This window comes from Marmota monax, unplaced genomic scaffold (assembly GCF_021218885.2).
Source record: "Marmota monax isolate L192 unplaced genomic scaffold, Marmota_monax_Labrador192_F-V1.1 WCK01_AAM20220418_F8-fsc00296, whole genome shotgun sequence".
In the NCBI taxonomy this organism is placed as follows: domain Eukaryota; kingdom Metazoa; phylum Chordata; class Mammalia; order Rodentia; family Sciuridae; genus Marmota; species Marmota monax.
Genome location: NW_026694723.1, coordinates 227,217 through 243,066, shown reverse-complemented (window position 1 = coordinate 243,066; position 15,850 = coordinate 227,217). Strand labels below are relative to the sequence as shown.

The window sequence follows — 15,850 nt, the reverse complement described above, 5'->3', positions numbered from 1 at the left end:
AATCCACTTTAGGAAATATAAGAACATCTTTTTTGACTTATAGTCATTGTCTGGTATGTAGAGTTGATATATTAGGTGATTTTCCCTTAGTATTTTTTCTTCTCTTTTCTCCCTCATGTAGGTGAAAAATCCCATTAAGCAAATTTTAATGTAATCCCTTCCTGATCATAGTCTGAGGGATCTTTTAAAAATTGGTTAGAATGTACACAGAGGCAAAAATTTTAGCCTGTGACCTTTTGAAAAAATTTGAGCCCCAAACTAGGAACAAATTGTTTGTGTTTCACATAGTGCCTTGCTTAATGATATGCCTTCTTTTGCAAAGCACTCTTTTATTTGTTGAAATCTTCTATCATCTTAAGTAGCTAATAATATTTTTTTTGAGAGACTAAAAATACTGACCTTTAATTGCCTAACTTCAGTCATTTATGTCCCATAGGCTTAGCCATATCCTGTATTATTTACTTCTTGCTTACAACTTTTGGTTGACTTACTTTTTCCATTTAGTTTTGTCAAAGGAATAAATATAATCTCATTTTTAAAGCTTTAAATATGATCAATAATGCCTAAATCCTCTGAATCACCCACCTTTTTTCCTGGTCACTTCCCATGTAATTACCCATTTGGTGACTTTTTTTAATATATTTATGTGCATACATACATGTACCTAAAGATATCTTAAATACTAATATAAATGGTATTATACAAGGCACATAATAAATATATTCCCTCATCATATCATTGTCTTGTTTCAGTTTATCAATATCATAAATTATTCTGCAATGATGGTTCTTTTTAAAATTTTATTTATTATTTATTCTGGGGCTGGGGTTGTGACTCAGTGGTAGAGCGCTCGCCTAGCATGCGTGAGGCCCTGGGTTTGATGCTCAGCATCAGATAAAAATAAATAAACAAAATAAAGGTATTGTGGGGCTGGGGATGTGGCTCAAGCGGTAGTGCGCTCACCTGGCATGCGTGCGGCCCGGGTTTGCACCACATACAAACAAAGATGTTGTGTCCGCCGAAAACGAAAAAATAAATATCAAAAATTAAAAAATAAATAAATAAAGGTATTTTGTCCAACTACAACTAAAAAGTAAATATATAAAAATTAGTTATTCTAATTTGTTATACATGATGGCAGAATGCAATTCATTTTATAATACACATATAGAGCACAATTTCTTAAGTTATTGATTGTACACAAAGTGTTTTCACACCATTCGTGTGTTCATACATGTACTTGGGGTAATGATATCTAATTATTCCACAATCAATCCTATCCCCTATATTATTAGCTACTAATTAGTAGCTAATAATATTTTGTTAATAAAGATTATGAGTAAAAGGAGATTATTTTTCTTAATGTCATCTAGACCTTTACTTTTATATCCAAGATTTCTATGATGTAACGTGAACTGTTTTAAAAATTTTTATTCACTTTTTTCCCAGTTGTGAAAGTAATACATGCTAATTGAAAAGAAACACATTAAAGTAAAAGGAAAAAAAAAAAGCCTTGCAAATACAATAAACTTATCTTTTTAATCTGTTTTAAGTTTTTTTTTTTCCTCTTCTCATTCCAGGCATTATTATTTCCTTATACATGTTTCAGGGCTGGTTGGAGTGTGTATGTGTGTGAAAGATGACAGAAAAATGTTCTAATTTTGTGCTTGTGTGTGTGTGTGAGTTTGCTGTGGTGGCTCATACCTGTAATTAGAGCTACTCTGGAGGCTGAGGCAAGAGGATCAGAAGTTTGAGGCCTTGTTTTAAAGATAAAATAAAAGAGTAAATAAATAAAAATAAAAGAAAATTATCAGTGACTTGAGCATTTTGTAAATTTACTTTATTTTATTTATTTATTTTTTTTTGTGGTGCTGAGGATTGAACCCAGGGCCTTATGCTTGAGAGGCAAGCACTCTATCAACTGAACTATATCCCCAGCCCCCGCATTTCTTATATTTACTGATCACTTATTTTGATTGCTTCTGAGTTCTTCCAACAGTTTTTTCCCCATTAAATAGTTTTTTTGGTAGCTATTTGTTGCATACACTTTTTTTTTTTGTCAACAGTATCTTTTTCTCACAAAACTTACATTTTTTTTAAGATGCTGATAGACCTTTATTTTGTTCATTTATTTATATGTGGTGCTGAGAATCGAACCCAGTGCCTGCTGAGACTAGAACCCAGCGCCTCACACATGCTAGGCAAGTGCTCTGCCACTGAGCCACAACCCCAGCCCCCAAAACTTACATTTTTTGGTAGGCAAGTATGTCAGGTTTTTTTTTTTTTTCTTTCTAGCTGCTTTTTTTTTGGTCTTATTTAGGAAGGTCTTTTCTCCTCTGTTATGAAATTATTTTTTAGTAATTGTCTAGTTTTTTTTTTTTAAAATAGCAAGTTCTGAATCATACATGCACATATTTTTCAATTTGGTTCAAATTGAAAAATATGTGCATGTAACCCACATTCCTAGCCCTTTTCTTATATTTTATTTTGAGACAGAGTCTCAGTAAGTTGCTTAGGGCCCTGCTAAGTTGCTGAGGCTGGCTTTGAACTTGTAATCCTCCTGACTTAGTTTCCCAAACTACTGGGATTACAGGTGTATGTCACTGAACCCTGCTAACTTCTTTTTTTATGTGTTATCCAGCCTCAGGTTTTTTGTTACAGCAATGGAAAATGGGATAATACACATCTATTACATACCTATTTTTCATTGTAATTAGTTTATACATAAAATGTATAGTTTTTGAAAATAAGAGCATTAAGTATTTGATAATGCAAATCTTCTCTTGTTTTTGCTTTTCAGAAATTTCTTGGGTTTTTTTTTTTTTTAGAGAGAGAGAGAGAGAGAGAGAGAGAGAGAATTTTTTAATATTTATTTTTTAGTTTTTGGTGGACACAACATCTTTGTTTGTATGTGGTGCTGAGGATCGAACGAACCCAGGCCGCATGCATGCCAGGCGAGCGCGCTACCATTGAGCCACATCCCCAGCCCATCTTGGGTATTCTTACAAATTTATTCTTGACTTGACTTCTAATATATAGCAGCAAAAAGTTTAAAACAAAAAACATATGTCACTTGCCTGTTTAAATCCCTTCAGTGTCTTTTCCCCTCTTTTAGCTGTCTCTTGTTGTATAATAAGGTATTCCAAAGATTTGTTGCCTAAAAACAACCATTAAATTTTGCTCTGACTGCTTTGCCTACATTTCCTTTTTGTTTCCACATTGATTTCCTTACTAGGCTACGAACATGCTGTGCTTATTCCAGTGTCAGATTCATTGTACTCTGCAACTACAGCCTGAATTCTCTTCTTCAGATCTTTTCATGGGTCTTATTTGATTTAGATCTCTATTCAAACATCATATATCTAGAGAACTTTCCCAAATCACCTTTTGTGTTCAATTCTTAGAAATCCTTAATTTTGCCTTTTCTTTTTCATAGATTTTGGTGCTGTTTGTGGGCCCAAACATCACTTTTCTTCTCAGCATGACTCTTTTGGGCAAGTTGTGAAATAAGAGTAAAGTTGGAGACAAAATATATGTTTATTATATCTATATCTGTCTATCTATTGGAGACTCAAATGGGCCTACTAACTAAATCCAAGAGAACTAGGTGAATTTACCCACCCAGTTCCAGGTAGTGTTGACCACTCCCTACTCCAAGGATAGGACTCTGGTCAGTTGAAGTAGAGGAGACTTCTTGCATTCTGGAGCAAACTTGTTCCCAAATAAAGAAGGGTGGAGCTGAGTCGCACATATTGTTGTTCTCATTTTTATCAGCCTGATTCAATAAAGAGAGAGGAAGGAAAGGGAATAAAGGAAGCATCAAGGATGATTCTCATATCTCAGACATAGGAAACTGGTGGATTGTAGTACTATTTACTAAGATTGAAAACATGGTAGGAGGATTATAAGTTAAGCCTTGGAAATGTTGAGTCTGAAGTGCTTATGAGGTGTTTAGAGAAATCAAATAGACATTTTTTGATAAATCCCTGGGGTAGGGGGTGGTGGTACCAGGAATTGAACTCAGGTGCACTTGGCCACTGAGCCACATCCCCAGCCCTATTTTGTATTTAGAGACACGGTGTCACTGAGTTGCTTAGCACCTCGCTTTTGCTGAGGCTGCCTTTGAACTCGTGATCCTCCTGCCTCAGCCTCCTGAGCTGCTGGAATTACAGGTGTGTGCCACTGTGCCGGGTTTCAAGTAGACATTTGACCTGAAGCTCAGTTTGAGAAAGGGTGTGTTGTTTTGCTGTAAGTTACTTTTATCCTACATGGAAGCAGAAGTATGGATTTAAACATATTTGATATGTTTCAATAAATTGAAATTGCTGTCCATGGCAGTGTTCAACTCCGGCTGGGGCCGCTGTGAGCCAATCAGCTGGAAGTTTGCTGGGGCCGCTTCGGCTGCAGCTGTCAACATCTCCTCCTCTCTGTTTAATTAAACAACAAGCATGTGGCTTAGGGACTGTGCCTGCCTTAGGTTGTCCAATACTACATATGTTCCTTACCCGTCATTGGATGAGCTGACCTCAAGGCGTCAGCCTCCTGTCTTAGGTTGGTACCACTGCAATTGGATCTTACCCGTCATTGACTACCGGTCCAGCATACAGCCACACCTGTGGATAGGCCTTTGTACTAGTGTGTGGGGGGGTGAGGTTCTTTGCCTCACCTCTGTTGGCCCCCAAATTTTAGCTGAACAACCATCACAAGCAGAAGGGAGGAGGATACACCAAGCCAACTGACGGCTCCTTTTGGAAAAATTGTACCACCGATGACACCATCAACAAAAATACCCCGGCACTACCACACGTTGCTGCACCAACAGATAGTTCACAATGCATACAAGTGATACATAGTCGAGGCAAGTTCTGCAAGCAGTTCAGTGATAGCTATTGCAGAAGCTGTAGTTTGGTTTTCTCTTTGTCTTTACCGGCACTGGGATGAAGATAGGAATTCTGGCAATAATGGATAAATAAAAAATTATGTAACATTCCAGCAGGCACTAAAAGAAAACAATTTTCTGAACAATTTACATTATCCTGAACAGAATTATTAAATATAATGAAAAAGAAAGGTGAAAGTAAACAAACAGATCTGTTAACCTCCTTTTTTGTTCACATATTAAAATAATCCTCAACAGCTGTTTACCCAATTTAAATTACACCATTTAAATCACGTAGAAAAAAAATATTTGGATCCATTTTTTCATGAGTGCTCGTCATATATGATATATGGACATATGCACATATAAACATACAACACAAAACACAAGTGTGCACACATAATACATACAACACATAATAGTAAAGGCCTTGTAACTTTTTACAGGTGAAGTCTCCATTGCAATGTTTAAAAACTCCATAGTCAAAAAATAGAACTGATCAGCAAAACATTAACCTAGGTCTGTAAGAGCTCAAAAAACAAAATAGAACTTCATGATGTGGGAAAGGGCAATAATAAATAAATAAATAATAAATAAATAAAAAAAAGCATCCTGGTTTCATTAGCCTCCAGGTGTGGGAGAACCACTGTCGCAGATGTAAGGATAGCCAAACTGGAGTTCTGGATATCAGCTGTCATGGATTTGAGCCAAATCATCATCTTTTTGGTCTGTAGAAATTGCTTTAGTTAATCTCTCTGGAATCCAAATCGGCTGCTGTTCTCCCTGTGGAAACACAAAAACAGACCTCCACACAAACAGACCCCTGACTCCAGACAATCACTGGGTCAGGACCTTAGTTAATCTCTCTGGGATCCAAACTGGCTGCTGTTCTCCCTGTGGAAACACACAAAGAGACCCCTGACTCCAGACAATCACTGGGTCAGGACCTTTCCATTGTCCTGTTAGAATATCCTTCCAAAGTACCTTGGGCTTATGTACATTTTTTTTGGGCACATATGCCTTTCCACAGCACTAAGTCCTGATGAATCCAAATTTAAAAAGTTTAGAGTAAAAAGGGTTATTTTAAGTTTATCTTTGGGGGATATATACCCCTTCCCAATTCCCTCTTTGTGCTTTAATAAGTACATTTTAATAGTTTGATGAGCTCTTTCAACTATGCCTTGTCCCTGTGGATTGTATGGGATTCCTGTTATATGAGTAATGCCAAATGATGAGCAAAATTGTTTAAAAGAGGTAGAAGTATAACCAGGGGCATTATCTGTTTTTAACTGTTTTGGAACACCCACAGTGGCAAAATTTACTGTTCCTTGGGGAAGAGGTCCTTTTACTCCTGTGGGAATGATTTGAACTCCGATTTCTGGAGTTAGTACTGCTCTGGCAGAGGCGCAGATGTCCAATCCTGCACTTCCTCTGGTTTGTCTAGTGAGGGATCTAATGGATAATGTGTCCTGGGCACTACCCTGATGGTGTTGCTGGGTTCCTCCAGTGCCCCGTATATTTGTGGTTGTGGGCCCCGGAGCATTGGGCCCCCCTATCCGTTTTTTGGCAATGGAGCCCAATGCCTTTCTCCATGATATTGTGGGTAAACACCTGGTCCTTGTCTGTGTTTTGATAACAGAGTACCCTCTTTGAGGTCCTGTCTCAGGATCCCATCTATCAATTATGGGGGTTGGGGGCCTCCCAGCATATGGAGGTGGAGCTGTTGGTTGGACACTTATGCCCTCTGGTGATAGAAAGGTGTTAGTAACAGCCTCCTGTTGTAACTTCTCCCCTGATGGATTTTCCTCCTTTAAATTTTCTTCCTCTGTCTGACTAGCTCGAGAGACCTTCTCTTTTACTTGATCTAACATGTCTTCTACCATAGTCCTAACTGAAGGCTTTGGACTAGGCAAACAAAATCTTATCATGATCCACAATGGCAATGTGCCAACTGGCAGAGTTCCTGGGTTTTTCTTTTCCCTCTCCCTTAAATCTTCACCATGATGGTCCCATTGCGATATATTCAACAACTCCTCCTTAAAAAGCCATGGGCTACATTTTTGTATTGTATCGACATATGCCCTAACTGTTCTTGGTTTTACTAGGGTGTCTCCTTCCTCTAACAATTTACTTAACACTCTTTCGGTTTGTTTTTTACTAATTTGTGATCCCATATTTCTACTATAAAGATAACACAACCCAACAAGATAACACCAAACAAAACCGAAACAGAATGAAACAAAAATGGAACAAAATTTAATTATATCAGCCTTTCTATCCTCCTGAAATGTCCATCTGTCCTTTCTCCCTATCTGTTCCTCAGATGCAAATAGTTTTTCCTCAGATGTAAGCGGTTTTTCTTCTGTCTCACCCATCTCCAGGGACAGGCAACTTAAAATAAAAGTGAAACAAAAAAGAAGAATCTTAAAATGACTACCCATCCTCTCGCCCTGCCCTCAGGGGCGAGCAGTTTACCTTATCACTTACCCTTAGTCGTCCAGTGCTAAGGGCCACCAAATGCGGCAGTCTGGCTGGGCACAATTCACGAGCCACTTGTCAAGCAGAAATAAACTTTATTTTTAGAACACACATGCTGCACCACACAAGCTCTTCAGGAATTCCCTCAGAGCCCAACTGCTACTACCGGCTTAGGTGGAGCTTCTCAACCCCCACTCCTCCCACTCTTGAGGCTGATTGGCTGGGTCGTGTGGGCGGAGCCAAAAGAGTCCCCCAATGAGCAGCTCCGTGGTCTGAAAGGGCGGGGAAACAGCCCAATGAGCATCACCGCAGAGGAGCCAATCAGCTGGAAGTTTGCTGGGGCTGCTGTGAGCCAATCAACTGGAAGTTTGCTGGGGCTGCTTTGGCTGTGGCACTCAACAAACCTGAAGCATATTCTTAAGCAGATTCCTCAGGAAATAATCAAGGAAATAATATTTTCTGGGTTCTTGAGATTCATTTGTTCATTTATTTATTCTACATACATACATATATACGAGGCATTGAATCCAGGGGTGCTGTACTACTGAAGTATATCCCCGAGCCCTTTTCTTTTTCTTTTTTTTCTTTTTTGGTACCAGGGATTGAACTCAGGGGTGCTTAACCAATGAGCCACATCCCTAGCCTTTTTTATCTTGACACAGAGTTTTGCTAAGTTGATTAGGGCTTTGCTAAGTTGCTGAAGCTGCTATGAACGCATGAGCCTCCTCCCTCACCCTCCCAAGCTGCAGGGATTACAGGTGTACACCACTGTGTCCAGCCTTCCCTGGCCCTTTATATTTTTTATTTTGAGATAGAGTCTCATTTAATTTGCCAAGGCTCGCTTCAAATTTGCCATTCTCCATCCTCAGACTTATCAAGTTGCTGGGATTATAGGTGTGTGCTGTACCAATTTGTCATCATTATATTTGATAATTACTTTGGATATAAAGTTCTTGGTTTACATTTTTTCCTTGGGAGCATCTTAAATTTATATTATTCTCTCGTCTCTTCATGTAAAGTTTTATCCAAGTCTAATATCTGTCCAAATGTTCAAGGCATTTTTTTCCCTCGTCACTCAAGTTCAGTAATTTTACTAAACTATGTTCTGATGTTGGTCACTCTGGATCAGTTTTTCCAGGTATGTGATGCACTTCAAATACATAGTTTCAAATATTTTTTTTACACTTTGAAAAAAATTTCAGCAAGTTTTTTCAGTTTCAAGTAGTCATTCTACTTCATTGGTTTGGTTTCTTTCTTTGGCAGCTCCTGTTACCTATATGTTGGATCTTCTTCGCCTGTCTTTTTTTTATCATTTTATTACAAATCTTCTATTTTAGTCAGCTTTTTTGCTACTGTGAATAAAAGACTCGACAAGCACCATTGTAGAGGAGGAAAATCTTATTTGCGGGCTCATAGTTTGAGTTCTCAGTCCATCAACAGCTGATTGAGGCAGGGCAGAACATCATGGTGGAAGAATGTGGTGAAGAGAAGCTGCTCACATGATGATTAGAAAGGAGAGAGAGAGAGAGAGATAGATAGATTGATTGATTTTCACTTGTCAAGTACAAATATGTACCCCAAAGCCATGACCCCACCGACTCACCTCCTCCAGCCAAACCCTGCTTCCAGTTACCACTCAGTTAATACCAGCAGGAGATTAATTCACTGATTGGGTTAAGGCCCTCACAGCCCAGTCATTTCCCCTCTGAACCCTCTTGCACTCACATGTAAGCTTTTGGGGGACACTTCACATCCAAACCATAACATCTTCATTATATAATTTTCCATTTCTTTTTTATGTTACAACTTTCTTCCTTTTATTTCCTTTTTCTTCTAAAACATTATTTGTATATATGTAAATTTTCCCTTGTGTATTTTCTGGTTAATTTAATTTCTGAAATGATCTTTCACTTTTTTCCTTCTAATTCTTTCCTGAGTTTTATCAATTTATTTTCATTTGTAATTTTAACTCATTATTTCATATCTTATCATTTTCTAAATTTTTCTTGGTTCATTTTGATATAATTACAGTTTTTATCTGTTAGTGAATGTGTCTTTTAGGCATGCTTTTATTTTGTGTTATTCTGATTCTTATATATGTTTTTCTGTCTCATTCTTTTTTAAGAACTTCACTGCTAGATGTGGTGGTGTATGCCTGTAATCTCATGACTCAGGAAGCTGAGGCAGAAAAATCACAAATTTGAGACCTGTTTGGAAAACTGAGTGTGATCCTGTCTCAAAAATAAAATAAAAAGGGCTGGAGATGTAGATAAGGGTTAAAGCTTATGCCTCTGGGTTAAATTCCAAGTACCACAAAAAGGGAACAAACAAACCCAAAAAACAGCTTTACATATGTTTTCACTGCTGTTATTTTCTGTTGCTCATTTTAATGTGAAATTAACTTTCCTGAATTGATTGGAGAGAAATGTAGGTCAGAACAGCTTTGTAGCTTCGTGGCCGTGGAGCTTACTCTTGTATTATTTTTGTGAAATTTAAAAAATATTTGGTCTCATCTTTTTAGAACTCTCTTGGCATTCGTCCTCTTTTTCACTCTTATCTGAATCTTTTTTCTTTGCCATCTTTTCCTTGATTGTCAATCTGAAGTTTAATCGCAGCAGTTTTTTTGTTTTGTTTTACAGTGTGAGCTTTCATCTTGAAAGGGTGGTTTTTCAGCTGGATAATTTAGAACTATGCTGTCTAATGGGGTTCAGTAATTAAATCTGTAGCTACTTAAAGTTAAGTAAGTTAAATTTAAATAAAATCAAACATCTGATTCTTTGTCTGAACTAATCATGGCATAAGTGCTTAATGGCCACATGTGGCTAGTGGCTGCTGTGTTGGGCATTACTGATATAGAATAATATCATAATCACAGAAAATTCTGTTGGGGTGGTTTAGAGTGTGCCTCATTCTCTTCAAACTATATCATAGACCTTTTTCACACATCTGTGAATTGCAATATGCAAAAACCCTCTCTGTTTCAGCTAATGTTCCTAAATTGGCCTGCTGTGCTTCTCACTGAGTAAAGTTTGGGGAATCTCCTGTTGTCACTTCAGGCATTCTACTTCCTCTTACATAGATTCTTATAGTATACCAGTTTTGTTACTGTGAGTGGTTTGTTCTTTTTTGTGTGTTTTTGGATGTTGTGGGGGACTTGTCCCATCATTTTGGTATAGATGTCTGTGAGTTGTGGTTTTACTATTCTGGTTTCTCTGCTATTCTATTGCAGGTGGTGGTTGTGGGGACTTGGAGAGATAAACAAGCTACATTGCAGCCATTCTCATCTTCTAAAATTGTCTTTTTTGAACCTTTTTTTATAATAGGGATTGAATCACCTAGGGGTGTTTTTACCATTGAGCTATATCCTCAATTCTTTTATATTTGGAGACAGGAGTCTTGGGGTCTTGCTAAATTGCAAAGGTTGACTTTGAACTTGTGATCCTCTTGCCTTAGCCTTCAGTCATTGGGATTACAGGCATGTACCACCACACCTGGCAAACTTAGATCTTTTCTCCTCCACAAGTTTTTTTTTTTTTTTGAGATAGGTCTCACCGTGTTGCCCAGGTTGGCCTTGAACTTGCTATCTCTTATTTGCCTCAACCTCCCAAGTAGCTGGTGTTACTAGGTATGTGCCATGGTGCCAGGCTTCCTCCATAATTTGCAAAATTAACATTATGTAATTCTGTTGCTTCTGTTCTGGTCTCTCCCCTATACCATAAGTAAAAATGCTTCCCACTTTTATTTAGTATTTCTTTTTTGTCAAATTAATCATCTTTCATTGACTTGGCAAACTTGGACACACCACTTATTCTTTCTACCTTTACTTGTGCCATTTTAAAATTGAGACAGTTAGATTCAGGTTGGTTAGTTGGTTTGTGTTCCTGGTGGGGGACCTTACCAGAGTTCTCTATTAGCAAGCAGAGTTGATAATAAAAACAGTAAATATATTTATGATTCTTTAAAGCTGGAATGCTACTTGTGAACAGAGTAGAGATGAATTTCTAGGTAGTGTGATTTAATCTGTTCTCAGATCAGTGTAAAATGTGAGCCCCTCAAAGGATGTTTTTCCCTATGAGATGTACTATTTGTTTTGTTACTCCCTCAGTTGAATAGCTGAGGGTGGTTTTCTTACTTGAATAAGTATTAACTGTTTCATATTTTATAATTTGTTCTTTATTTTATTTATTTTTATGTGGTGCTGAGGATTGAATTCAGTGCCCCACACCTGCTAGGCAAGTGCTGTACCACTGAGCCACAATCCCAGTTATAATTTGTGCTTATTTCTTAACAGTCAACCTTTATTTACTGCTATTATTATTGTTATTTTGATACTGGGGATTGACCCTAAAGGCACTTTACCATTGAGTCTGTTTATTTTATTTCATTTTATTTTATTTTTTGAGACGGGGTCTAAGTTGCTTAGGACTTACAAAGTTGTGGAGTCCGGCCTTGAAGTTACAGTCCTCCTTCCTCAGCCTCCCAAGTTACTGGGATTACAGGTGTGCATCACCATGCCTGGCTATTTATTTACCATTATTGATTAGAGATCTAGGAGATATATATATATTTGTGTGTGTGTGTGTGTGTGTACACACACACGTATATACATATAAATGTGTTTATATATATGTAAATACATATATATGTTATATACACACATGTATATACACATATATGTATGTATTTTAATACTGGTGATTGAACCTGGAGCACTTTAACCACTGAACCACATTCCTAGCCCTTTTTATTTTTTCTTTTGAGACAGGGTCTCGCTAAATTGCTTAGGGCCTCACTAAGTTGAGAAATTGTGATCCTCCTGCCTCAGCCTCTGGAGTCACTGGGATTACAAGCTTCCACCACTACACCCAGCCAGGGCATAGCTTTTCTTGATCTGTTGTTGTTATTAAAACATTAAATTTGTGTTCAGTGTATAAGGGAAAGGATTGTGTGTATTTTATTGGAGACATTCTATGAAATAATTTTTAGGTACAAGGAAATAGCTCTGTTTCTGTGAGTTACCATTCCCTCTTATATAGTGCTGGGTAAAAGATATAATTTTGTAGATAGATATTTATGGCTTCCTGAAAGAAAACTGCAAAAATTGAAATGTCCAAAGAATTTAAGATTTGCTATAAATGCCATTATATATTGAAAACTGGAGCTTGAGATATTAATATAAGTAATTCTGATTGATAGTTTTCCTAAAATGTCATGATTTTTGGTGAAAAGTTATTTTCAGTCTTAAGCTCTTAACATTTTTCTTTCTCTCAGCTTCCAATAAAAACGGGACAGCAGAACACACATACCAAAGTCAGTACTGAACACAACAAGGAGTGTCTAATCAATATTTCCAAATACAAATTTTCTTTGGTTATAAGCGGCCTCACTACTATCTTAAAGAACGTTAACAATATGGTGAGTACTTGGGTTATTGTTTTGGTGAGTTTACTTCATTTTGGTTTTGATTTAGATGTTGGGAACAGCATATTTTTAAATATGGGAAATAGTTTTCTGTGGACTTCAGATAAAACAATTTGTTGTAGTTTAGAAAAGAGCACAAGTGTAATTTTTAAACTTTCATTTTAGGTTTATATTCTTTTCCTTAGAAACTTCTCTTATTCATGGCTGTTTCTTTTTCCAGGAATTAAAGTTTTATGTGATTTTTAAAAAATATTTTATTTTTCAGTTGTAGTTGTCAGTACCTTCTTTCCTTTCTTTTCTTTTCTTTTTTCTTTCTTCCTTTCCTTTCCTTTCCCCCTTTCCCCCTTTCCCCCTTCCCTCCTTCCCTCCTTCCCTCTTTCCCCCCTTCCCCCCTTCCCCCCTTTCCTTTTCCTTTGGATCAAACCTAGGGCTTCACACGTGCTAGGCGAGCGCTCTACTGCTGAGCCAAAACCCCAGGCCTTTATGTGGTTTTTGTATCATGTATGAATTTGTTGTAGTATAGAAACTTTTTTTCTGGGTTTTGCTATTTTTTTTGTTGTTGTTTTTGCAGTGCTAGGGATTGAACCCAAGACTTGCATATGTTAGGCAGGTGCTCTACTAGGACTGAGCTACACTTTAAGCCCTGTATAATCTATTATGTGCTTTTCTTTAGCTTCTTATTTGAATTTACATATCAGATTGTGAGATGCTAGTTCAAAGTAGATGGTGAATAAAATGTGCTTTTACTCCTAAAATGTGGAATTGATTTCAATCAATTAATATTTTTCCTTACTCTTGTCACCTGTGATAGATTCTGTAATAAGAGAACCTATTGTTGAAATAATTTTCCTCAAATTGTTACCTATTTCATGAAGTAATTCCTCTATTAAAAGTTCATAATTTCGGGGCTGGGGATGTGACTCAAGCGGTAGCGCGCTTGCCTGGCACGCGTGCGGCCCGGGTTCGATCCTCAGCACCACATACAAACAAAGATGTTGTGTCCGCCGAAAACTAAAAAAATAAATATAAAAAAAAAAAGTTCATAATTTCTTTTTTTCCCATTTTATATAATCTGTTGATGTACCTTAACTTTAAAGTATTCCAGCTGGTCTTCTGTACCTTCAGACATGTACTCTTTTTTTCTCTCTCAGGTAATCTTTTTATCTCTCAATTTCTATCTAACCATCTCTTTCATATTTGGTTCAAAGCAACTGATCTAGATCTTGACAAGCTTTCTGCTTGTCTTTAGCATTTGTAATCTCAATTTGTATTATTTGTATTAAACTGTGAAACAACTTCTGGTTGTAGATTATGAAGATCAAAGTCCCATTTTTATAGTCACATCATCTTTGATGGTTGCCTTTTAAGAAAGTTGTTTAGACAGTACTGTACACTTAAAGAACTGATGAACTGGAAGTATGGACAATCATTTGCCTTACAAAGAATTTTTTTTTTTTTTTTAATGGAACAAAATTAAACTTCTCCAAAAAAAAAAAAAAGCACAGGACCTTTTATAAAATTTAAAGTGATTTACCGAAATACACTTAATATTTTGTCATAGCTCTTTTTTTACACAGTGTGTAAGGTACAGTAATAGGATTTTGCACAAATGAATATGTGACCATGTTTCTAATTATATGGAAATATTTTAAAATTTGGGACCCTTTTCAGAATAAAAGAAAAAAAATCCAAACAATATTATGACAATGGTGTTCATTTATTGCTTACTAAATAAATTATATTCTGGAAACCATAGTCTTTTGTTACTAAATAAGTAGTGTAGCATTCAATTTGAGGATAGTGAATGTTTAAAATTCACTGTAATTGGTGCAATAACATTTTCTTACTTAAAGAATTAAGACTTTTTTGGAATTAAAATATGGTTAAATGGTCAAAATTCAGATATAGATCTCTAAATCATACATATTTCTAAAGCCTAAATATATCAACATCTTTTATTGTTTTAAAGCCAATGCATACTCTAAAAAATACCCACATTTCTGTTTGCCTGATAATTTATTTTGTATGAGAATTAGGAAAAAATAAAAAATGACAGAATAGGGTATAATCTGGGAGATAAAATGGAAGGGTATTTTTTTTTTCTTTTTTAATTTTTTAGTTGTAGAAGGACACAATATTTTATTTATTTTCATGTGGTGCTGAGGATCAAACCCAGTGCCTCACATGTGCTAGGTAAGCACTCTACCACTGAGCCACAACCCCAGCCACCTATTGGTTTTTCTTGATATTCAGTCCCTCACTTTTTAGAAGTGTGCTGATTTGTAGTAGAGATTGACGACTAACTTTTATGTTTTGAATATCTTTTCTTTTAGAGAATATTTGGAGAAACTGCAGAAAAAAATTTATATCTCTCTCAGTTGATTATATTGGATACACTGGAAAAATGTCTTGCTGGAGTAAGTAAATCTACTCTTATATAGGGAGGTTTTGTGCCTTCAGACTTGGAATGATCTGTGTGCCACAGTATAGGTGTGTACAAAGAGAACACACATGACCTTTTTGTCTTAAGACAAATGAATGTGCATTTTGTTAAGATAGCTGACCTGGTGGTGCAGATGATTTTCAAGAGAAAATTATTCTCTTCTATTTTATAAATTAAATAGATATTGTTTACTTACAAGTGTTAAGTTTGAGCTAGATATCTGTCTCAGAGTTTTTAGAAAATATTTTTTAATAAAGAGATTGCTATTTAATTTAATGAATTTTTCAGATATCGTAGGCCTGTGGCAATGTGAAGCTGTGAAAAAATATACTTCAGAAGACCAAGAGTAATCTTATTTTCCCTCCTGCATGAATATGGTTTGTTTAATTATTTATTGTTAGGTGGGACTTGAACCCAGGAGTGCTCTATTACTGAGCTATAACCTCATGTTTTTAATTTTTTGAGACAGAGTCTTGCTAAGTTGCTGAGGCTAGCCTTGAACTTTATGTTCCTCCTGCCTCAGCCTCCTGAGTTGCTAGGTATGCACCATTGCACCTAGCTTGAATATGGTTTTAATACTCTGCTATACAAATCTATATAAGAGCTTGAAAATTGAATTTATCCTATTG

At 36.4% G+C, this 15,850-nt stretch overlaps 1 protein-coding gene across 6 annotated transcripts in view; it reads left to right on the top strand.

Moving 5' to 3' along the window:
- Nf1 (neurofibromin 1) overlaps positions 1-15,850 on the top strand; it is a 252,882-nt gene that overhangs the window by 39,411 nt on the left and 197,621 nt on the right. For all 6 annotated transcript variants that reach the window (XM_058572512.1, XM_046423998.2, XM_046423996.2 and 3 more), the window contains exons 2-3: positions 12,629-12,772; positions 15,112-15,195. In XM_058572512.1, coding sequence (XP_058428495.1) covers positions 12,629-12,772; positions 15,112-15,195 — 228 coding nt within the window. The remainder of the gene's footprint in view (positions 1-12,628; positions 12,773-15,111; positions 15,196-15,850) is intronic.